The sequence below is a fragment of the Fulmarus glacialis genome, unplaced genomic scaffold, assembly GCF_000690835.1.
Source record: "Fulmarus glacialis isolate BGI_N327 unplaced genomic scaffold, ASM69083v1 scaffold13014, whole genome shotgun sequence".
NCBI lineage: Eukaryota > Metazoa > Chordata > Aves > Procellariiformes > Procellariidae > Fulmarus > Fulmarus glacialis.
This window is the reverse complement of record NW_009206167.1, coordinates 1-25017: the sequence shown is the minus strand read 5'-3', so window position 1 is coordinate 25017 and position 25017 is coordinate 1. Positions and strand designations below refer to the sequence as shown.

The window sequence follows — 25017 nt, the reverse complement described above, 5'->3', positions numbered from 1 at the left end:
AAAAGAAAAAAGTTTTTGTGCTATAAAAATTCAGCTGACTGATCAAACTGTCTCTCCTGCACCATAGTAAGTCACATACCATACTGACATATATAATGGCAATTCACAAAACATTCCTGTGACACATTAGCAAACACCTGAATGAATTTTTATTTTTCTAGAGACCTGGACTTTCTGAAATCCCTTAGAACACCAATAAGAACACAGGAAAAAAAAAGTATTTCATGGGAGAAAATGTACTGATGAGGAGAAGAATTGGAAAACGTCATGTATTTTGTATCTTTGATTTTTTTTTTTCCCTTTACTAATTGGCCTAAATAAGAATAGCTTATGCCAGAATTGAACTGCTGAATCAACTAATGAATAAAAAAACTAAACACATTTCCAGGTCATGTATTCCTTTGCACAAATAAAAAGTGCTGCTGGGAATTTTCAATCATGAGCAAAGTAATATTTAATCAAGTATAAGAATACATAATTCTCATATGTTAAAATTTCTTGGAAGGGCGAATAATCATGTTAATACTACTGTGGTGCAGAACTTGTAGTAAATAAATTCTTGGCAGAATAAAAAGACCCAGACAAATTAACAGCAAAGTGATGGAATAAGCATTTCCTCTTACCTTTTCTTTGAAAAATGTGAACTTTAGATAATAGTCTGTATAATTTCTAGTTCTATTCCTTTGGAAAAGTCTGAACTTTAGATAATTGTCTCTTAAGTATTCTAAAACTTTCCTTTGACCTTTAGTCCAGCTGAGCTATAATCAAGCATATCTATATGGTCACTTGCAGTCTAGCAGCAACTCTTATATTTTGTACCTTGGTTTTTTAACCCATTGAAGAAGGATAGAAAATCCCTGCTGAAGAAATAATGATGTAGAAGCACGCATTGAGTCTGAAACAATATTAGTTTTATTGTTAATGGGGTAGAGAAATAATGAGGACATAGTACCTCTCTCTGTTTTTAATTTACAGATACTTATGGCAAGTCAAACCAGGAAACTTTGGGCTCTGGGTCTGTTTAAGCTACACAGTTACCACAGTTGTCTGAACTGTACCCAACATACCTGATTTTAATCTCACTTGCTCTGATGTTATGCTCATTTATCTCTTCTGAATGCCCTGGTGCCAGTTATGATTGACACTCCCATAATCTGAAACAAATTCAGGCCGGTGAAGACATAAGATATGCTAAAACAGCACTGGCTTTTCCCTCTCATTTTTCTCTTCTGTATTCAACAAGCCAGCCACAAACTTGTTTACTAATAATCACATTGCTTTGACATGCTTTACTTTATTCGGATCACATCACTACATGGCATGTGCATTGAATGTTACATCTGTAAAGTGTAAGAATTAATGCAGGTTGTGAAGCTCTAGTTTAGAAAGAGAGATGAAATGTCTGTCAAATGTGCTTATAGCATTAAAAATACATTATTAACACAGCAATTTGCATAGACTGATGGATCATTTTTGAAATCTACATATACTAGTTAATTCTATTATCTTGTTATTTTAACCAAAAAGTTTCAGAAAGTAATACCGTGTTTTATAATGCTTTGATAAAATAATGGGAATATTTCGCATTTGAACCAAGAACTTTCCATTACTGTGTTACCAGATTCCAACAAAATGCTGCAAAGATAAATAAAAAAGCTAAAATATCCCAAGGTTTTGCCATCTATATTTCTTTTTAAGGATAATGTATTCTTATTCTTATTCTTTCTATGAATGCATACTTACAATTGTGGTCTAGGGGGTGAAACTAATGAAAGATAGGAATCTAAGCCCCTTAGGTCACTGTAAGATTTACAGTTTTACACATTACATTGATTTGGGGTTCTCTTATATGTAAAGCTAAATCTCAAGCAGATTCAATGAAATTTATAGTACTTTTGGTAGGTGATGGAAGAGTTCCAAGAATTCCATCTTATGTTCTTCAGCTTCCTCACTTCACACACATCCTTCAATTCTTACTTCAGTGATTTACTTCTAGGATCTGGAAAAGTTCAGAGTCTTCACGACTATGAAGACAATCACAGATGTTTGAAGTTAATCTTTCTTTCTAGAATGTAAACTATGAATACCATAGTAAGAAAAATAAAACTTATGCAGGAACATTTTGGTTTTTAAATGTGATGTGTTCTTGGCATTTAAGTGAGTTTCACACTAAGCAACTTAACATCCACCTCTCCATGCCATGATAATTGTCTTTTCTGTTCCAATACTGTATGGAACATATACATGCACATGGTAAGAATTTAAAACAATTTACCAGTAGATCATACAACAGTCCTTTAAAACTGAATCTGGAATCACACATATCAACCATATTGAAGTTTTGTTACAACAGTTAGAGAGGCCATACCAGTGTACTTCTATTATGCTATTACTTTTTTTATAATGTTCACTTTGAAATACAGTGGCAGAAAGCAACCACCAGACTATAAAAAAAACAACCAGCATTTATTGGAATGCTGCCTACTTGTACTGGTGTAATAAAGGTCTTGTCAGCACTTCCATTACAAAATGCCAGTTTTCAGGGGTTTGTAACTCTGATATAACAACTTACTATGAGAAGAAATTTAGAATGTGTACTCTCTGCCAAAGAGCATTGAAAGTTAAATACGACTTACATTGGCTGAGGCATTTTAAGTCAGAAAATAAATTAAAAAAATTTTGACTTAACATTTTCTTGAGCTGGTGCCACTTAAGAAAAAAATGTGGCCTTGATTTTAAAAAGTGCCAGATCCTGCAGTTCTTATATATGCAGAACTCACTTTTAACTTCACTGAAAATAATTTCTGTGAGAGAAAGGAGTGCCATTATACATTTTCGTAATGTCATCAAGAGTTATATTAGCTTTTTGTAATTTGAAAGACTGAAATGCTATGGTATAAGATTGCCGCTGGGCACACAGGCAGCATGATAATGACTTTTTGAAGACATTCTCATATGCAGATTAAATATAACAATAACAATTTGTTATCATGAGGCCATTAATGGCAGTAATTTATACCTCCGTCTTACACCCAAAGTATACATGTAACGTCTTATAATATGCACACCTCTCTGCTGGTTTTGTCTGGGATAGAGTTAATTATCTTTGTAGTAGCTATTATGGGGCTGTATTTTGGATTTGTGCTGAAAACAGTGTTGGTAACACAGGCATGTTTCGTCACTGCTGAGCAGTGCTCACACACAGTCAAGGCCTTTTCTGCTTCTCTCACCACCCCACCAGCGAGTAGGCTGGGGGGGCACAAGAAACTGGGAGGGGACACAGCTGGGACAGCTGACCCCAACTGACCAAAGGGATATTCCATACCATATGACGTCATGCTCAGCATATAAAGCTGGGGGAAGAAGAAGGAATGGGGGGACGTTCGGAGTGATAGCGTTTGTCTTCCCAAGTAACCGTTATGCATGATGGAGCCCTGCTTTCCTGGAGATGGCTGAACCCCTGCCTGCCGGTAAATGAATTCCTTGTTTTGCTTTGCTTGCATGCACAGCTTTTGCTTTACCTATTAAACTGTCTTTATCTCAACCTACAAGTTTTCTCACTTTTACTGTTCCAATTCTTTCCCCCATCCCACCGGAGGGGAGTGAGCGAGCAGCTGTGTGGTGCTTAGTTGCTGGCTGGGGTTAAACCACAACACCTCTCAATGAGGACGTGTCTCCTATGGTGAAGACTAATGGTCATTTGAAATGCAGGGAACAGCAAAATGCATCCAGAGAAGGAATTTCAGTAAGTGAAGAAAACAATTACCTGTCTATAGAGTGGAATAGATTGTATAAGAAGTTTTCAAATGAAACGTTCCAGATACTCTTGGGAACATTTCTGCACACCAAATAAACATTACATAGAGAAAACTTGGCATAGCCAGAAGTTCCAAACTAGCATACACAGTCAGATTACTGACAATCAAAGCACGTCTACAGGAACACAGGTGCATATGCATTTAAATTTCAAGACTGGAACATACTGCAAGACCCTAACTTTGCTATATACGTTGCGTGACACAACACATAATTTGGAAAGAAGAAGGAGCCAGGGAAAGATGTCAGCATTTGAATTCTGCCTCACCGCTGTAGAGATATTACAAAGTCAATGCTTATATGGTAAATATCTGCAAACTATAGCATCAGTTCATAAGATGTTCTGGAGTTTTCATAGAATCACAGAATGGTTGAGGTGGGAAGGGACCTCTGGAGGTCATCTGGTCTACCCCCCTGCTCAAGCACAGCTACCTAGAGCCCAGGACCATGTCCAGGCAGCTTTTGAATAGCTCCAAGGGTGGAGATTCTGCAAATAGCAAAACATTTGTTAGTCACAATTGAAATATGTGTGCGACAAAACAGAAGACATCTTGTTCATTCATTCTCTTTGTATCAAGCAGAGAAGTTATAAGGTACAAATATGTAATGCATTTCTATGCTAAGAGAGCAACTTGCGTATCACAGTGAAATTGTGCCCTGTTGTCTTCTAATTCATGAAGAAGCGTCTGACAAAGCACAAATGAAGTGTATAGGCAGAAGCTACAATAAAAATAGGAAGCAGGATTAAGTAAAAGTATTACAAGAGACTAGGCAATTCTACTGGCAAAGGAGAATGCATCTTAATATGCAAAAAAACCCTCCATGATCATGAAAGAAAACTTAAATAGTCAAAAAGGAGAGCAGAAAAAAACAACAGATACTTTGAGAAAGATACATGTTTCTTTACTGGGAAAAAGAAAAGAAAAAAGATTAACAAAAACGATTTTAGTCTAGAAAAAGCTAAGTTCTTTATACAAAGTTTTGAAGCAAGTGGTTCTGCTAGACAGACTGCATTAAAACTCTGTAAAGTTTTTAGCAAATACATCTTTTGGTCTTGCATGTTTGCAGAAGACGCACAAAATAAGAGAAAGTTGATTTGTTAGAAAAATTATTTTTCTCATTTAAAAATAGAAAATAGTAGTACAAAGACAGAAGTTGTAATGTTGTGAGATAGATAAAGATGATATAGAAGATGATGTATGGTGTAGAATCGAGTCTAAACTACCTTCCTCTACATGTAGTATTCCAGCTTGTATCAAAGATACAACAATGCTTTAGCTACAGCTGTCATTAGACTGGGCTCCACCATTTCCTTCCCTGAGCTGCAAAATAACTTCTACATGTTTTCTAACTGGGAGCTTCAGAAGAATCCAAAGAGACGCTGTAATGCACTCTTGGAAAATCTCAGTCTTTACCAATCTATAGGGAGCTGCTAATAGGTGCCATTAATGTCATATGTGAGTATCAGATGAATGTTTTAAAAGAACGTCTGCAGTGTACGCATGGCACAATGACAGGCACAGTGATTAAATAATTTGTCCACAATCATGCAGGAAGCCTGTAGCCAAGCTATACAAAACTTTTCTGAACTCCAGAACAGTTCCTTAACCAAAAAACCATCACTCCTGTAGAGTGGTTTTAGATCACAAGGTCTTAATCTTTATTGGGGTGAACACTATATAATTTACAGAAGGGTCATATATAATGGATGAAAATATTATAGAAAGTGACATGACAGAGTTAAACAAGGTTAGGGAGTGACAAGTTCAAAAAGGCTACATGGAACATTTTTATCTTATTTCTTATTATTTCCTATAACCTAGATTTTAGATTTAATTTTAGGTGAGACTGAATGAAAGTTTCCTGAAAAAGCACAAACAAAATCAAAAAGTTCTATGTGTTTTTATGAAAGCAGTATGAAACTGCTATGTCATTTATTACATTGTAAAAATTAAAGAGAAGAAAAAATTAATTTTTATTTTCAAGACCGTCCAACATTCTATAGAATACAGCAGAGTACTTTAATCAACATTCAGTGATTATTATTGATGCTCCTTTTAAGGTTTATGACTGCAATACCTAACTCCATTCAAAACTCCACAGATAAGACTTTATTCCCGACTTATCTCTTATTATAGAATCAGATGTATGAAAAAAAAAATACTATACTGTTACGGCTACTGCTCAAGAAGGTACATAGTAGCCTATAGCAAAAATGAAGTTTACTTACTTGAGCCCACAATTAGTTTAGGCCAAGGTGGGGTGATCTGACTTTGCTATCTTAATATGGGCAGACAGCTACCACTGCTTTGCTGATTCACTGTAATCTGACTACGCATCTATCCATGTTACCTTTGAAGGACCCCACTAGCTCTCCCTCTTCAACACCATCAAGCAGACATCTGGTCCTTTTCTTGAAGTTCTTCTATTTATCTCTCCCTAACAAGCTGGCTTATTATCTCACTTCAAACAGGGGCCCATCTTCACTCCCTCTATAATCAGCACTGATTACCAAGTATGCACATCCTATCATTTTAGGATATGTAAACTCTCTCCCCAGACTAGACAGGTCAACTTATGCGTTTCATTTATTTTCTGCACTTGGCTAAGTAAGAAAGATCTTTGCATTTAGTAAAGTCATGTACTCTACCTCTTTTCTGGCCTCTGAATGGATTGCCTTCTAGGCACATTTATTATATAAATATTAAATACTAATAATTACATAAATATATCGCTAATTACTGGATGCTTACCAAATAGAATACGTCCTAATTAGATAGAAATAAATGAAGACCAACAAAGTGACTCATTTTACAACACGACCACCCATACATATTACAAAATCAGAAGCTGATGGGAAAACTCACAAGTGGTACAACCCCCCCCCGCCCCAACTGAATAAAAGCTTTGACTCCCTTATTCTTTAAATCTTGATGTGAGAAGCTCTGGTCAGAATGATTAAAATTTCAGATCTCCTTCAGTTTGTCACTGCTATATTTGCTCTTGCCAGAGATATACAGCCCATTCTTGAACAGTCATCTCCTTAAAAGCAGTAAGGAGGAAATGAAAGGTTATGGAATAAATGTGACCACACCAGACAGGTTCAGGAGAATGTATAGATATAGAGTTCACATAATAATCACTGTAATAGTCACCTTGTAGGAAAAATGACTGATCGCAATAATAATTACTTCCTTCCTGTACACCACTTTTGTAATTGGTTCAAAACAAGATACAAATTGGAAAATGGTCTTTGTCTTTTTAATTCACATTATAACGTTAGTTGTGCAATAGTTTATCAGACAAGCCTTGAGGCTAAGTGTGAAAAATTAATACCTTCTATTTTAATGGAGGAACCATGTGCAAATAGTCTGTATACTTTATATCTGTTATAATGACAAAAGGAGATTTTTACTAATCAAAGGAAAATTTAACAGCTAATATACGATGATTCTTGCTTACATTGTTTTCATTTTTAGCCTGTTTAGGTTCTTCCTCTAGTAGAAGAGCATTAGGGTTCTTTTAATCTTTACTACCACTGAAACTTTAACATGGGACTCCTATCTAGTTCCTCGTTAATTGACAAAAGAAAAGGACAAGTAGAGTGACTAATAAATTAATCGTTATTCCCCCTCAACAGCCTGTATTTAGAACATGATAAAACAAAGAAACATTTCATAATGAGAGCAACCAATAAATTTACAAGGTGCAAAAAAAGGAAGAAAAATGGTCTTGTGCCATAATTACCAGTTAGGTACTTAGAGAGAAAATCCAATACATAAAAAACAAAACAAAACCTAACAATGAGGTGAAAACAGAGGGGGACTTCTTAAGATGCAATATATCTCTGTCAGGTAATATATTGAGGTGGTGAAGGGGTAGAGGCCCTGCCAGAACCTTCAGCTCTAGGACATCATTCCTTGTACTCAGTGAATTAAACCCATTTACAAGAAATCAAACATAGTCAATGCATTGTCCATGAACACTTCCACTGCAGGAATTGTTTCTTGCAGAAAACCTGGGGGAATTAGATCCACCCATGAAACCAGAAGTGGTACTTTGGCAGAAATCTCTTAACATATTTGCAGAAGATAGTTGACTAAAAATCTGAAAAATATTCTATATTCACTTAGTTATAAATACTACTATGAAATACTTTTAAAGTCCTAGAATATAATTATCATGGGTGCTGTTAGCTTTCAAGGAGTTATGTTTTAAAGCACTTAGGAAACCTTTGAAAATTAAAGGACTATTGGAGTAATGTTTCATTGGAAGACAAATTTGAGAGACATGGTACTGCGGATTTTACTGTTGTCCTGATAACACTTCGTTCAGAAGTTTTATACTCATTAAGAACAATGCCTTTCTGTCTGCTAAGCAGTTCAGTTTTGAGACCCTGATTTAATGTTTATTTTCCCCATTATGTGTCTGAAATTAAGTCACACTGAAGATTCAACTTGTTCTTATCTCTGTGTCCTGGTTTCGGCTGGGATAAAGTTAATTTTCTTTCTAGTAGCTGGTATAGTGCTATGTTTTGGCTTTGTGCTGAAAACAGTGTTGATAACACAGGGATGTTTTCGTTACTGCTGAGCAGTGCTTACACACAGTCAAGGCCTTTTCTGCTTCTCTCCCCACCCTACCAGCGAGTAGGCTGGGGGTGCACAAGAAGCTGGGAGGGGACACAGCTAGGACAGCTGACCCCAACTGACCAAAGGGATATTCCATACCATATGACATCATGCTCAGTATATAAAGTAGGGGAAAACTGGCCGGGGGTCCGCTGCTTGGGTACTGGCTGGGCATCAGTCGGTGGGTGGTGAGCAATTGCATTGTGCATCACTTGTTTAGTATATTCTTTTATCATTATTATTATTTTCCCTTTCTTTTCTGTCCTGTTAAATTGTCTTTGTCTCAACCCATGAGTTTTACCTTTCTTCTTTTTTTCCAATTCTCTCCCGCATCCCACTGAGGGGGTGTGAGCAAACAAACGGCTGTGTGGTGTTTAGCTGCCTAACAAGTTAAACCACAACAGGTTTTTTGGCACCCAACATGGGGCTCAAAGGGTTGAGATAACAACAGATCTGACAACAGTGAGTTAAAACAAATTTGTTATAAGCATTCATTATTAGGTTAATAGTTGCTGGTCGCAATGTTGATTTATTTGCTCTCAGAGTTGTGCTTGTTCTCAGAGTTGCACTATGTAACACCTTACTTGCTGTATATGTTCCCTGATGTGCTGTTTATCACCTCTGGGGGCTGGATTAAGGTTATCATTTTGCTGTACTGTGAAACACTGGCTTATGATATGATAAAATTACTGGTTGTGAGACTAATCTGGTATTTGTACTCAGCATTAGCATCACCTCAGTACTTTGGGAACCATCTCTCGGAAACTATTAAGAGTTCTCTTTTCTCCTCGGAGAGCCTATTTATGGCGGAGACAAGGGGGAAATTTTCTGCTGCTCCTTCACCTTCTCCTTCTCCTCCAAGCTAGTTACAATAGCTCTTGAGAATTTTGAATATCCTTGGGATGTTTAAACCAGCAGTCTTGCAGGCCTTGTTTAAGGTTAAACAACTATTTAAGAATACCATCCAGAGATCTGCCCCGAGGCTGGATAGTTATGAGTGGCACGGTGTGTGGGATAGTATGGGCAAGTACCTAGGACAGTGGGCATCTCCAGTGTTTTGGAACTTCACCCCTGAACAAGTGCAGAATCCTGAAAAAATAGCAAAATATTTGGAAGAAGCATGCTGTCACCCTGGCAATTCCAGAGACACAAATCACTGCAATGTGCTGGGGCCTGGCCTATGCCTACCGAGCCCTGTTCAACACTATTCAGTATCCTCAAGGGGAAAAGAGGTCTCTGGATCTGATGACAAAGCGACAGGCACTGCGGTTACTCCAACCCCTGCAACAGGCCCTGCAGCTGAAAAAGAGAACCAACCCGTGCCAGTCTCAGTCACCCCTATACACAAGAAGAAATGTTGGAAGCAAAAGTCAGCTTGTTTAGTAAGAGATGAAACTCTTCCCCTACTAAGGGAGGAAGTGGACGCGGCAGACTACTCCGAAGCAGGGCCATCATGAGAATAGGAGGAGTAAGAGGTAGAACTCATAAAGGAGGCGGTAACCACCCGATCCCTGTCCGTGAGTGAGCTGCAAGACATGCGACAAAATTTCAGCCGTCATCCAGGCAAGCACATTGTCACCTGGCTTCTCCGATGCTGGGATAACGGGGCCAGTAGCCTGGAATTGGAGGGTAGGAAAGCCAAGCAGTTGGGGATCCCTTTCTAGGGAAGGGAGCATTGACAAAGCGATTGGAAAAGGGGCACAAGCCCTCAGCCTCTGGAGGCAACTCCTGACGCGTGAAGGAAAGGTATCCCTTCAAGGAAGATGTTATATGTCACCCAGGCAAGCAAACCACCATGGAGAGAGGTATCCAGTACCTGAGGGAATTTGCCGTGCTGGAGGTGATTTATGATGACCTGGGCAATGAGCACTTATCCAAAGATCCGGATGAAGTCAAGTGCACCCGACCCATGTGGCGGAATTTGGTACAGAGCGCATCAGCATCATATGCCAATTCATTGGCAGTAATAACCTGAAAAGACGGAGAAGGACAAATGGTGGATGAATTGGCTGGCCAACTCTGGCAATACAAAGAAAGTTTCTCTTCCTCCCTACAGGCTTGCATCTCGGCTGTGGAGAAACTGTCCCAGGAGGTCCAGCAACTCAAAGAGGATATGTCCTACTCCCCATCTGTACAGACCAGTATCTCAGCTATTAGGAGTAAGCCTCCCTCTGCTCAAGAGGGAAGATATAGTTGATACACACCACAGGCCACCCTGTGGTTTTATCTGTGTGACCACGGAGAGGATATGAGGAAGTGGGTTCGAAAATCTACCTCGACCCAAGAGGCACGGGTATGTGAGTTGCAAGGAAAAACAATCACAAAAGGGGGTTCTTCCAGGAAAACTGCTGCTCCAGTTTCCAGCGGGCAATTCCCCAGACAGAGTAGAAGGGCTGATCTTACTCCTGATCTTAATAAAGGGAATTCTGATTTGCGTTTACAAGAAGTGAGTAACGAATACTATGACAGGACTAGAGGGGCCCTGCCTCCTGCCAGGGGGAGGAAAGGGACAACCTGGTCTACTGGACTGCGTGGATTCGATGGCCTGGCACATCAGATCCACAGGACTATATAAGGCTCTAGTAGATACCGGTGCACAGTGTACCCTGATGCCATCAAGTTATAAAGGGGCAGAACCCATTTGTATTTCTGGAGTAATGGGGGGATCCCAAGAGTTAACTGTATTGGAGGCTGAAGTGAGCCTAACCGGGAATGAGTGGCTATTTCAAGGACCCAAAAGGGTATCGGTGGGCTTTTGGTATAGCTGCCCTGGAGACGGAGGAAACTAAACTGCTGTCCACCTTGCCTGGTCTCTCGGAGGACCCTTCTTTTGTGGGGTTGCTGAGGGTCGAAGAAGAACAGGTGCTGATCGCTACCACAACAGTGCACCGGCGGCAATATCGCACCAACCGAGACTCCCTGATTCCCATCCATAAGCTGATTCGTCGACTGGAGAGCCAAGGAGTGATCAGCAAGACTTGCTCACCCTTTAACAGTCCCATATGGCCAGTGCAAAAGTCTAATGGAGAGTGGAGACTAACAGTAGACTATTGTGGCCTGAACGAAGTCACGCCGCCACTGAGTGCTGCTTCGGAAGTGGTTGGTACTGAAGAACAGCTCCTCCTGGCACCCCGACTGCCGGTACTGGGCTGGGTGTTCAAAGGGAGGGTCCCCTCTACACATCATGCAACCAATGCTACATGGAGTAAGTGGGTCGCACTGATCACACAGTGATCTGGGGGGGAGTGAGCGAACGGCTGTGTGGTGGTTTAGCTGCCTGCTGGGTTAAACCACAACACTCTCACTTCTTTCATGTTCCATATTATTACTAAAATAGATTTATTTTCATGCTAATTTGCTGACCAAATTCCTTTTCCGCTTCTATTTTGTTTTCATAATCTTTTATCCCTTACTTAGTTTTTTAAAGTCATGGCAGTGTTGCTCACTTTTCTTTAGTTTTATTATGAAATTAAATAAATAAACTGGAAAAAGAGAGGTAAGTATGTTACACTATCTGGGCATGATGAAACTCCTACAGCAGGAAAATTCACAGCTGTCCAATCCATCTCCTCATCATGAGTAAGCACTGTGGTACATATGGTGCACAACACTGACCTCAGATCTTTTTCACTCAGATTGCATCTGGTTCTTAATTAGTTTGATTTATAAAATGAAACATAATTGACGCCTTGGCAACATTATGTTGCTAGCAGCAGAAATAATAAATTAAGAATGAGTGAAGTAAAAGTCTCTTTGGTCATGTATGCATAATGGCATGTTGCATATATACAGTATTATCCTGTCATCACTCACATTTTATGTTGTTTTGGGCTGGGTCATGTTTACATAAATGTCCTGAAATAGCTATGTAATTGTGATTGATTCATATGATAAAAAAAAAAGGCACTCTCTGCAAGGATGTGATGCTGTGGAAATTAGTCTTATTTTCCAATGCGCATATACAACTCTTCTGTAGTTGTGTGAAAGTTTGTAGTTGTGAGGCTTGGAAAGAAGTTGTCATCACAGAGCTAAACTAAAACAGGACTGAAAGGTTAAACAGCATTTGGAACGGAAGTGCTCCCAGAGAAACACTTTGCCAGCTACAAAACTATAAAAAGTACAGACGTGCTGGGGAACACAGCAGAGTTGAAGAAGAGCCTAAAGATGCCTAAAAGAGGACAATCGGCTTACCAGATGGCCCCCTCCTTGCTGGTTCATTCATCAGGTTGGCCTGTCCAGTTGAATGAAGACTTGATGGATCACATCTGGCTTAGGGCGAAGGAGAGAGGGAATCTGGAGCCCTGCATCCTGAATACGGGAGAGGAGTGAATAAGGTTTCAGATGGACGGAATAGACAGAATGGTCAAAGTGTGGAGGAGCGTGGTAGCTGAATTAGCCTTCGAAGAGTTGATTCTATTTTTCTGACATTCAGTTTCAGCTAGAGCAGCTATGTGCACCAAGAAGGATTCAGCTCTTTAGTCTATCGAAGTGGTGAAAAGCACGTAACCATTGTAAGAAGGTGTAAATCATCCAGATAGGGCTAAAAAGTATGTTTGCATAGGAACTGCACTTTTCTTCACCTGTTGTGTCGTTCTAATTAGAAGGGAGCCCAGAAAGAGCAGTGATCCACATGCAAGAAGAAAGACGGGAAAGACAGCAGAAGCAGGTGTCAGTGAAGGAAGTGGCACACAAAGGATTGGAGTGGAAAAATACTGGTTTCCCATCTATGTTAATGTAATCTTCACTTCAGAAAATAACATCACATCCTTCTATGCCAGGGAAGTCGTTTCAAATTGCACTCAATTGATATTCAACATCAAGGAAAAATAGAACATCCGAGAATAACAGAACATAGTCAATAGTGATGACAGTAAAGAAAGAAGGGGGAAAGGAAGCAGAAAGCTATCAGGCATGAAAGATATATACGGAGAATATTTTCACTGACATTCTCAGACTAGGTGGAACTAACACTACTGTACCATGGAAAGGTGTAACCTTGCTAGGACCACAAAATGGTATAGGAGAAAGGAGTTGAATATATTACTTCAACTGCAATGTGAAATCATACAATGGAAATGGAAGTGCATTCAGTGCCCGACAAGGCCAAACTTCTGAGCATTACTGGAACGTATTGGGGTCCCTTGGTAATATTATCATTAACTTGAAATTCTACCAGTCTTCTAGAATTTGAGAATAGTCTGAAGATCTATAGTACCAATTTCCACCTTACGTTGCTTATTACTTTATCACTAGCAGAAAGGGCTCATCTTTTTAAGTCTTTAGACACAGTCTATTACTTCATAAGATGACATTACATCTTAGAATTCTGTCAGATATGTAAATAAGAGAATTGATTACTTTTCCTACAAAGAATGATCTAACATAGTTTCTGATCCAAAGCAGTTTCAATCAGGTCAATTGCCTAAGGACTAAGTATGAAGGAACCCAAGTACAATAATAAGGAACTGCATTTCCTCTGTTACAAAACCAAATTATTTCAGGAGCTCGACACTTACCACCTAATGCACAACCACTCACTCCATTTGCACTAGCTGAATACCATTTTTTGCATATTAATTGAGTGGAAGCTAGAATCTGTCCTTTCCTTTTTCAGACCATGTTATCCCTACCTGCCTGCTCCCTAGTGAGGGAGGTAAGGTAGCATAGTGTTCTCTTATCACCACACAGCTGGATCATAATTCTTACGTGCTTTCCAGCACACAGACCAAGACACACTTGACATGTCATTCTTAGAAAGGGACTCAGATCCAGCAGTGTAGTATAACTTCTAGATCATAAGTAGAATGTGGTAGTTCAAGCCTGTAAATCACATTTTGTTTTTAACTGAGAAAGGTAAGTATGCATCCAGAACATAATTAAGAGTTTTCTGAAATATGATTTCATGTCAGAATAGTCTAAATCCACAGAACTAAAATGTTTCATGGAGCTTAGCTACCTTAACTATCACATTATTTATTTTGATAAAACTTAAACCTTTCTACTCAGCAAAATATCAACATCTTCTTTATGCTTTCTTGTTTTAACTTCTGTAACTTAAAATTTATAACATAAGTAAAAAAGAACTTACTGAACAAAATCTTTCAACCACACTAAAAAGGAAGTATTTCAATAATTTTATATTAACAATTTCATTATTAACTATATCATTCATAAAAAAAATCAATAATCTGAGGTTGTTCTGGTAACATTTATAAAAATGTTGAACTTTGCTATTTAAACAGCTCCAGTTTTAATGCCATGCTGAGAAAAAGATTGATGGTATGATATTTATAATATGTTTTTTCACACCATGAACACTCCTGGAGAAACATGACATGTGCCTGTGGATGGCAGATTCTGGCACAGAAGTGCCAGATTGTAGGTTAGTTTGTGTTTGTTGTTTTCAATACATTGGAATAATTTATTTTTAACTCTATTACTTTCACACTGAACGCACCTTGCTGTGAAAGTATTCCCTGTGATTTCTGGTGACAAAACTATGCCTATTAAGAAAGGTGCTGATCAATGCTGTTTCCTAGATTATGCACCACATTCTTTTACAATTTTAGATGCAGTCTTCTAGATGTTATTCCATACCACTAATATTGACAGACATGGTAGAAAAATATTTACTTATAGGATGCAAGACATATCTCTGATCACATCACTTAATTTTACTTTTCAAGAAAACCACTAACAAGGATGTGATTGTACTTTGAAAGTCTAACTATTGATATATAAAAGAAATGAGGATGGTAATTAAACACTTTAGAAGTATATAAGCATGTGCTTTCCCTCGAGAATTGCCATTGTGAAACACCCTCTGGCATAGATGGCAGCTGGGCCACAACGCCTCCGAAGGCTCTTGAAAAATTGCATGAAACTGCAAAAATGTATGAGGATTTACTGCTCATATCCAAGGGACCATATAGGTGCTGTTATTCTAGATGTTCATTGTACATCCATCAAGAAATGATGGCTTTAATGATGTCCTTGCTAAGGCAATTTGTACCAGAGGTCAGTGGGTTAACTTTGAAATTGGGCAAACTGGAAGGAGGGCAATGAAATAGCAGTGCCACCTCTTAGCTCTCTGAGGTATATACTTGGAAAGAAAAGTCAATCAAAAACACAGAAGGAGCTTTAGCTGGCAGCTGAGACAATGGCAGAGAGACTTATCGAGAAATGCCAAAAGAAACTGATTCAGGGAAAGAAACTCATTTTAACACGAGAGTTACTCTTGTGGGAACAAAAGACTCACCCTCCAGGTATGCATTTGACAGATGCTGCTAAAAATATTTTCAGGAGAAAGATGTGGAAAAAATCTAGGTTTTATTACATTAAAAACACAGTGACACAGAAGTACTTTCAAAAATGAAGTAGCACTGATCATTTGTTTTTATTATTTGGGATGTCTAAAAGAGAGGTTGCATGTAATTGTCTTCTCTGGCTATTTCTAAATAGTTTAGAAATATTTGTTTATTATGGTAAAGAGGTGATGAGAAATAGAAAATACTTTAAAATCAGATGTGCAATAGTATACAAAGGCATGCAAGCCAGTTAGTGATTGAAATGATTATACTAGGCTATTTCCTTTTAAATGCATGATACATTGCCTATACTTTGAAGGCAGCACAACGAGGACATAAGTGACAGATTAAACTTGCTAGATGGAAAGAACAAAAGAAATGGACATTTAAACATGAACATTCTTGGCGCTATTATAGGTATCATAGATATAACAGACTAAGCATGGCTCAGAATAAATATTATGTTCATTATAGAGAACCAACAGAACAGTTCATCACTGAAGTACATACAATGCTTCAATTTAAAAAGAAAAAAAAAACCTCTTTACTACGCACTCACTAAAATCAGTTTGGCCCAAATTCAGAGCTCAAATCACCAGACGGACATTGAATATTTTGGGAAGAGGGGAGGCTGATTACTTGTAAGGCTATTGGACTTCTGCAGGAATACGAACGCATAGCATTAAGATGGTTCTCTTAACCCAAAGGTAAGGCCTGCCCATATTCCAAGCAACCCTCTGATTGCTTCTACGATATAAGCCCTAGTAAGAGGTATGTAGTATCACATTTATACAGTAGAGATGCACCATTTCTTCTGTCAGAAGAGTTACTGCATCCAAAGGCACTATGGAACATTTGATTCGCGGTTTATTCCATTAGGAAACAGAATTTGGCATAAGAAAAATGGAATAGCAATGGAAACATCTTTTGGGAAAAACTTTAAGTCTCTTTACTTTATGGCAAAGATGTATTTGCTAGTTTTTGAAAGTAAGAATTGCATTGGCAGCATATCAAAATGTTTACATCTGTGAAAATGCTTTTATCACAAAATTCTGTTCTCACTTGAACAACCTAAGGAAACCATAAGAACATTAGGAATTCAATGCTGAAAACAGGTATTGCTGTGAGCGTATTGTTTGGGATGCAGGAGACGATCCATGTATTGGTATTAGATTTTAGGTGACACTTTGTGAAGACCACTCACCTGAAAAAAGACTGTCAACAAATGCTAATACCATTTCCAGAGGTCTCATTTCAATTTACTGGTGCCATGACAGTACAAAATCCTTATCAGTTGTCTAAATTCCTGTCATTTTTTTTGTCATTTATTGTGATCCTACAGCTTTTTGGAAGGGTTAATTCCATTCAGCTAAGGAATCTACAACACATTGTTAGGGTGTATCAACACCTGCCTAAACATCAGATATTTTCAACTGAAGTTTTAGGGGTTTTTTTGTTTGAAGTTTGTCAGAAACACTACACAAAACATTTACTTTCATTTTTCACATTTCTGCTCCTATGCAGAAACCCAGCACAAAGAGATGTGAAAAGTAAGTGACCAGACAGTCAGTCTATATGAGTTTATGCAGTCAAGGATTTGTTAGGTTATGGAGTCACAGGTTTAGTCACCAGGACTAACATAGAAAACGTTACATGATTTTCATGTTGCGTTAATTTCTTACATTTTTATTACATAATTTTATTATTTCTCTTGTGAAGGGATAAAGGTTTATGCATCTGGCAATCTAAATGACCAGTGTACCTTGCATTACAGTTTGAGAGAGTAGGATTGCTTCACTTCAGATTATCAGCAGCTGCCCATTTAGCCAAGGCACAAAGCCTAAGAAAAACTACTCAGTAACAGACATTTGAGCTTCGAAAAGAACAGAAAGAACGTATCAGGAGATATGAAAATAAAGATTTCTAAGAGATGATTTAAAGACCTTCAGTGAGATGTATGATGGCATTAAAATCTACATTTTTACATTACTTACATCAAAAAGGCACTACAGCCTCTACAGTTTTGGGCATCTTGTCTACAGAAAGAATTGTAGATATGCAAATTTAACAGACCAAGCAAATACAGGATACCGGTATATCATTTCAAGGAAGTCTTAGGAGAAGTGGGGTTTTTTGTGGTTTCTGATAAAGATACACCATTGTCTCCCTCAGTTAAACATGTTTGGCAATAGCAATGTAGCTGATCATAATATTTGTGGTACACTTGGGCAGCACAGTTAATTACTGAAGTATCATGTGAACCTGCCTTAGGGCAATCTGGAAAGTTTAAAACAATAGAATTAGCCGGTAAGCAACAAACTAAATTAATTAATGGTTATGTTTATGTTCTATATAGCAAGAGAAAATTCCAAAATACATGCATCTTCTATATTCTTTAGTATGAGGGACAGAAACAGAATATCACAGCTTTCTTTCCATGGCAGATGCCAAACTGCATTGTTTACATATTAGTGCCACCAGATCAGTTAACGTCATTACTTCACGAAGTAGAGAAGTAATTGCCAAATACCACAACATTACCTAAAGCACAAAAGAAGAAGCCTAAAGGGTAATATAATTTCACAAACACTCTTGCGGAGGGGTACTTTTGTTTATCTCTGCACTTGAGAGAATTCTGGAGAAAGGCAAGATATGAAAACTCATTTAAATAAAGAAAAAAAATTACTAATTCTAGCAAATAAAAGATTGGGTCTCTATATTACGTTTCCTGAGAAAATGCAATCCATTTATAATATCCGTAAGAGGATAGCAGTTCTTCAGCAGCCATCAAGGCAGTCTCTGCTGCCTTGAAGAATTTGGCAGAGCCAAGAATATGGGAGGAAGTTGAGGCTGAGGTCACAGTCAGGAAAATGTCAAGGATTTTGCCCACCAGTATGAGGAAATGTTTTTCCGTTCCAAGCCTAAGTGGGTTGTGCACTGATCTGATCCTCAGAAACACAATTCTCCAGAAATAAGAGTAGGGTTTGTTATAGGCATTTTCTTACATTGCTTTTAATAAACCACACCAAACTGGCTTTTGGACAGCCCAGACACTCATTAGTACAACTAAGGAGAAATTTGGCTTGAGAGTTCAGTTTTTTTAGGAATACTGGAGTTTTTTCAACAAGAATAATCACTCATGCTTATCTAGCAGATATATGCAAGACAAAGTCATGGTCAAGTTCATTGTTTAAGTGGCATAACTAAATACTAAATACTAAAGATTTATGATGTTTAAGTGACACGAAACCTCACCTCAACCAAATTTTGGTTTTGACAGGAATACTTTCTTCCTGTGGGAGATCATGTTCTAGCATCAACCATGGGCTACATCCCTGATAGAGCAATCTTGATAGAAAAGGAGGGTATGCATAGATGGAATTTTATTCTTGGATACTGAAAGACTAAATCAGAAAAGTCTCTTCAAGTGGATTTTTAATTTCAAGAGATTTCATTTGGTTGTTTTAAGAGGATTTACGCATTTAACTGATTAAATGCATTAGAAACTCTGTAAAACTGAGTGGCGATGTTGTAGCAAAATTGGACTTATTTTTCTAAACCATGTTATATAGAAAAGTTCCTCACTCCCATTCAGATCAGGAGTCATTTTGCCGTTGGCTGTGACTAGGAGTAAGAGTGGGTCTTAAATGGGTAACAGATTGGAAGGACAAGGCAAATTAGTGATGTGAGCTAAGTATTTAAACATGAAGAGAAATACTAAGACCTTTTTTACTTTGTCATGCTGTGCAAAGCAAACCACCTCACATTTAGGATGCTTAATTCAATTTGTGTTACACTACTGATGATTATGAAATACATGTTGAAGAGGTTTGTTTTATCTTCTCCTGTAAGTGCAGAAAACATAGAGACTTACTTCCTACATGCAAGTACAAATATAAGTAGAGACACACTTTGTGAATGCTATAAGAGAAAAACATATCTAATGAAAAGAAAAAATCAGGATATATTTAAGCAGATTTAAGAATTTAGGGTTTTATAGTCTCATTTAACAAATTGGTGCCATCATTCTTTTTGGTTGGAACAGCTAGAATAAAAAATGAAAACAGCATTTTCTCTTTATTTGACATTTCATGTATTACTTTTACATTCATGCACATACACCTCACACACACATCTTCCTATTAGTAATGGACTAAATAGGGATTTCCTTCATTATAATTTCAAATAAGAGAAATAAAAGACTGAATTTGACTAAAAATCCTGACAGGGTAGTGTTTCATTAAAAAAAAAAAAAAAGCCAAGATGGAAAAACTTTGCTGAATATTCAAGTAAGTACAAATACATAAAGCACTATTTATAGCATTCTTGTAATGATTCCTAGCTCTTTGTCACATGACCTTCAAATACATCTGTGTGCCAAAGAAAAGGATCAGTGTAAATTTCTTGCTCAACAATATTAACTGGGTCTTTTTTTTCCATCACGCATGAAATTCCACTTCTACAGTACTACAAAATTACATTATGCCCTTCCAGAAGTGCTCTAAAGCTTAGTGATACAAAGTGCCCTTCTGGGCTTTGCTGACCTAGCAGATTTCTCTTTCTAGTAAAAGTGCCTAACTGAAATACTTTGGAACCTTTATACACACAACAAACAGGCTTAAAAGATGTTTCCTTTGGGGGATTTAGTAGATACTTAATTTTATGCTCTCATCTATATCAGTCAATGTAGTATCAACATTTATTTATCAACATATTTTCAGATTTTCATCTTACAGCATATCTCTGGAATTTCAAATTAATAGAAATACAACAGGCAGTAAATCCATCCTTTCATTTTATTTAAGCCAGTGAGCTGTCTTCTGGATCTAAATTCAGTATTCATTTTACTTTCTTCTTATCTACTGTAACGATATTGGAAATAGATTAAGAGATACAATGAAGGTACCACTAAACAGATTGTCTACATTGTAATTCCCCAAGGGACAAACTGGTAAGGTAACTGGAAGTCAATAAAGCAATTCAAAACTAAGTTGTTCAGATACACATTATATATGTTTTATATTTACCTTCATTTTTCTTGATGGTGAAATTTGGATTGTTGACCATTTCAGGAAGAAGACTGTACAGGAAATAATGCCCGTTTTTAGGATCATCTTTGTCAATGGCACTGACAATCTGTATTACCTACAACAGAAAATGCTCTCATTAAGTATTCACACTCCCGATAAACATACAGTATTGAAAAAACCATTCCATTCTATCAGACACGTTCTCATTTGTCTACATACCAGATTAAAAATGCTAACTTATAATCTTGCAAGGCTTTTACAGACCTTACACTGAAAGTCTGGAGAAAAGGGACTGTATCTGGCCCATGTAAACTGTTTCCAGAAGAAGGAGGCAGAGAATAAGGAGAGACAGGCACATAAGAGAGGCCAGTAAAAACTGCTGCTGATTTAGGCAAATAATAAATTATTATTCAGCAATAAAGAAGAAGGATAACTGTGTTTCAGAAACACTCATGATGTCTATGGTAGTCTTTCATTTGTATAGGCATGCTTCCCACTGGACCAAAATGTATAATCTATCTTTAATCCTTTCTCCTTTCCCCCACCACCATTTTTTACTTCATTGAATAAACTTTTTTTTTAAAATTAACTTTTGGTGTGAAGTTTTATATGATAAATAATCTAATCTGAAAAAAAAAGAAAATATCTAAATCTATATTTGGACTTTTTCTTTCATTTTAATAAACCCTCAGTTATTCCTGTACTAGGAACATAGGTTTGTTTTAACATATCGTTATTAAGAAATGATTCCCAGAATAATGCAGGATACTAAGGTTAGAAGAGGAGAGAGTGTTTGGGTAGTCTGAATAACTTTGAATAATCGAATAGCTTTTTATGAAGCACCTCATATGATTTATATGACCAACTACAGTATCTGCCGTGTATTTACCTCTATTTACCTCTTTTACTTCCAACATTACTCGGAAAGATACTGCAGTTTATCATCTTCAAATCATACAGAGCTGCATAGGAATATGAAAGGAGGAAACATTATTTGAAAATAACCAGGAGGTTTGATTTTTTTTTAATATTTGGTGCAATTACTTTTGATTCCAAATATTTTCCAGAGAAGTAGAAACAAAGACAATTATGGATCCAGATCCCGCACTCAGAGTTGAATTTCAGTGGTAGTTAGCTCACGCTAAATGAGGTTTCTAAGAAATTTAATGAGAATTATTGACCTTTCCCGTGTCCATTGAATTCAATAACATTTTTGTCTTATGTAGTTATTTTTGTAATGCCTAAAGCAACTGACCAATAATTTCTTGGACAATTAAATTCAAATTAGGAATCACTACAAATTTCATTTTTAAAGAGTAGAGTAAAAAATGGAAACAGGGTCTGATGCTGTCCAAATTCATAGACTTATACTTTAAATTTCCACAGCTGCACTAACAAAATACTAATAACCAATATTTTATACTGGTTTTACCGCAAGAGAAAGGACTATCAATCTGTATCTGTTGCATATATGATAATAGACAATACCCCATATTCTTTATTCTGTGTTCAAGAGTCAAAGAAAGAATAAAATCTTACTAGATAACCACAAGGAGCAACATCAAAACATAAATATTTGGAATTATGTTTGTAAAAAGATGTTTGACCAGATACTGATATAGGCGTACATAATTTGTAAGACAACCTAGGAAGGAATGTGAGACAATTAATTCCTCACCTAATCATATTCTGGATAGGTCAGAGTTCTTATCAAAAATCTACTGGAAAAAGTTTTAGATTGTTTAAATACCAGATAAATAGATTCTTTTTTCTGATAACTGCATCTGCCAAGGTGGAAACCTTGATTGATATGACTTTAAACACATGTATTAGAAGAGATGGACAAAAAAAGGCCTAACATAGCTTTTACGTAAAGAAGTAGGTCTCCAATTTAATAGCTGCATAATGGATCCTCGAGAGCTACGCAGTGTGAAAAAATATAAACAGCTGAAAAATATATAAGCAGATGTTGTCTGTCCCACTGCAGAGATGGACCCATTTACAGATGTGGAACATTTACAGCTTTCTCTTTGCAGAGGTGTAAGGTACTAAACTATCCACGTGTGTCGGGCCCAGGGCTGGAGTAGGTACTAGTAATTCTGCATCACAGGTAAGTGCAATTTAGAATGGAATCCTGAACAAGTATCTCTAGACAGATATATTTTATGATTGCTCCATTTTTCAAACACTGCTAGAATGGGAAAGCAATAGGGAAAAAGGATAATGGCACAATGAAGTCTGGAAGGTCAACTGCACATAATAGGTGCAGTTTATCAAATGGTTATGCAATTTTATCTCTACTGGCTACATAACTGTTAATTCTTTCCAACATTATGTAAGAGAGTTGACTGTAAAAATTCACTTCACTGTCTCCAGGTTTTCAATTAATATACCTGAAAGCCAGTAGCCAAGGATATTAGTAATACTGGTTTTCAGCTCACAGAAATTTTATGAAATAAGCTTAGAATATCATCTAGATTGGAAATTTTCAGGAAATAGAAACTGGGCATATTCTTCGTCCTTTTTTTTTCCCCCCAGGAACTATAGATACCTCTTAATGTCCTATAGAATTCTTTCTTATATTTTAGTTCTTTCTATCCATTCCCTTCATTGTTTACCAAATCATTCTTTCTCTGAAAATGCACCGAACATTATATGCAAAAGACAGGCTTAGTGGAATAGTACATTTGTTGTGTTACATGCACACGTCAAGGAATTAAGAGTTAGTGTTCCCATAGCAACCTTATTTCTTTGTGCATTTGCATTAAAATAAGCTCTTAAAAAAAAAAAAAAGGCATAACATATATACAGTGATACAAAGCTGCTGTATCTTTTACTCCATAGGGGTGAGAAAAGTCCAGTAATTCTCATTACCACATTTTTATTAGTATGCTGATGAGCATACTTTATTGCTCAGTGTTGTGTGATCTCGTAATGGAACACTATTGAAGTAATTCTCCAACTCTTAATTTGTGGTTCATAACATGGTAGAGAATCTTCCAGGGCTGACCTGCCTTACCTATATCACTAAGATGTTTTTTCTTTCCTAGTAATAACATGCATAACAAAGGTGTTCCACATAACAAAATTGGTCAATACTAATAATAAAGAAACCAAGAACTGATTTTTTCACTACATATCCATAAGCACTACAGGGACAGTTAATAACCCTTTGGCTGTTCAATCTTGAAATTTTTGAAATTCTTCCATGTAAAATTTCAACTTTGATGTTGTATTAAAAATTCATGCATATATTTGATTCTATACATACATTTAGTAGAAACACAGTAAATCAGCATATTTTGCTTAACAGGCAGCTCTGGATTGAAATTAATAGTTAAATGATCCCCTAGGACAACTTGGCATTATAGTCTGCAGGTTTGTATTGCGTTTCTACAAAGCCATATATGCCTGAACTAGTATTTATAAAAGATTACCAGTATAATGATAATGAATGGTGTAGAAGGATAAACAGCAAAACAAAATTCTTATCAATGTATCATAACTATCTATGTGCAATTTTAATATATGATACTGTTTAAAAGTCTTTCCCTCCAATGCAACTTGTTAACCTAATTTAGAATGGTTCCTTATCATTAGTAAACTGTTCCCTACTTTCATTAAAACTGTTCTTCCAACTCTGAAAAAACTTTTGCAGTTACATTGGTGTTCATGGTTATTTCTGAATTACTTTGCAGACTCATTACTATAAGCAGCAAACTCATCACAGTATAATTTCAACTTTGCCTTTTCAGCTACAGCCAGCCCTTTACTGCTAGAACCTGCATTTTGCCATTTGAATGAGCTTTGACTCTTCAGAGAGACAAAGATCTATCTCAAGATTTCTTCCATTAGAAAAAGCCAATTCTATCAGGAGAACTGAATAAAATAGAGACAAATTGCGAGAGACTGGAGGAACATTGTACTCAGTTTTATATTGCTCTAGCTTGAACACTGGCTTGAGCACTGATACATCATTATCTGCACTACTTAAGTGTTTGAAAATTTTGTAGCTTTGTTTTGAGCAAACAGCACTTCACCAGAAAAGTCTGGGTATGAACTGGGGAGCAGTGAGTAAGGCACTTTTCTTACTCAACAATACAAATGTTCTGTTCTGTTCTAGGAGTATAGGAAAATAGTTTAGCTGGGCTGGAGAACAATCAACTGTACAGCTATAGCCAGCAAAACCATGAATGTTATAGCTTTAGCGAGTGGAATTATGCAAAGAAAGGAATA

The 25017-nt window shown here is 37.0% G+C and overlaps 1 protein-coding gene across 1 annotated transcript in view; it reads right to left on the bottom strand.

Annotated features, from left to right (window-relative positions):
• The window catches only part of LOC104075223 (cadherin-8), a 32486-nt gene extending 10788 nt beyond the window's left edge, over nucleotides 1–21698 (bottom strand). Inside the window, exons 1-2 of the mRNA XM_009575652.1 lie at nucleotides 21681–21698; nucleotides 20779–20896 (exon numbers count right to left, since the gene is read on the bottom strand). Of these exons, the coding sequence (XP_009573947.1) occupies nucleotides 20779–20896; nucleotides 21681–21698 (136 nt within the window). The remainder of the gene's footprint in view (nucleotides 1–20778; nucleotides 20897–21680) is intronic.
• Nucleotides 21699–25017: the final 3319 nt, after the last annotated feature.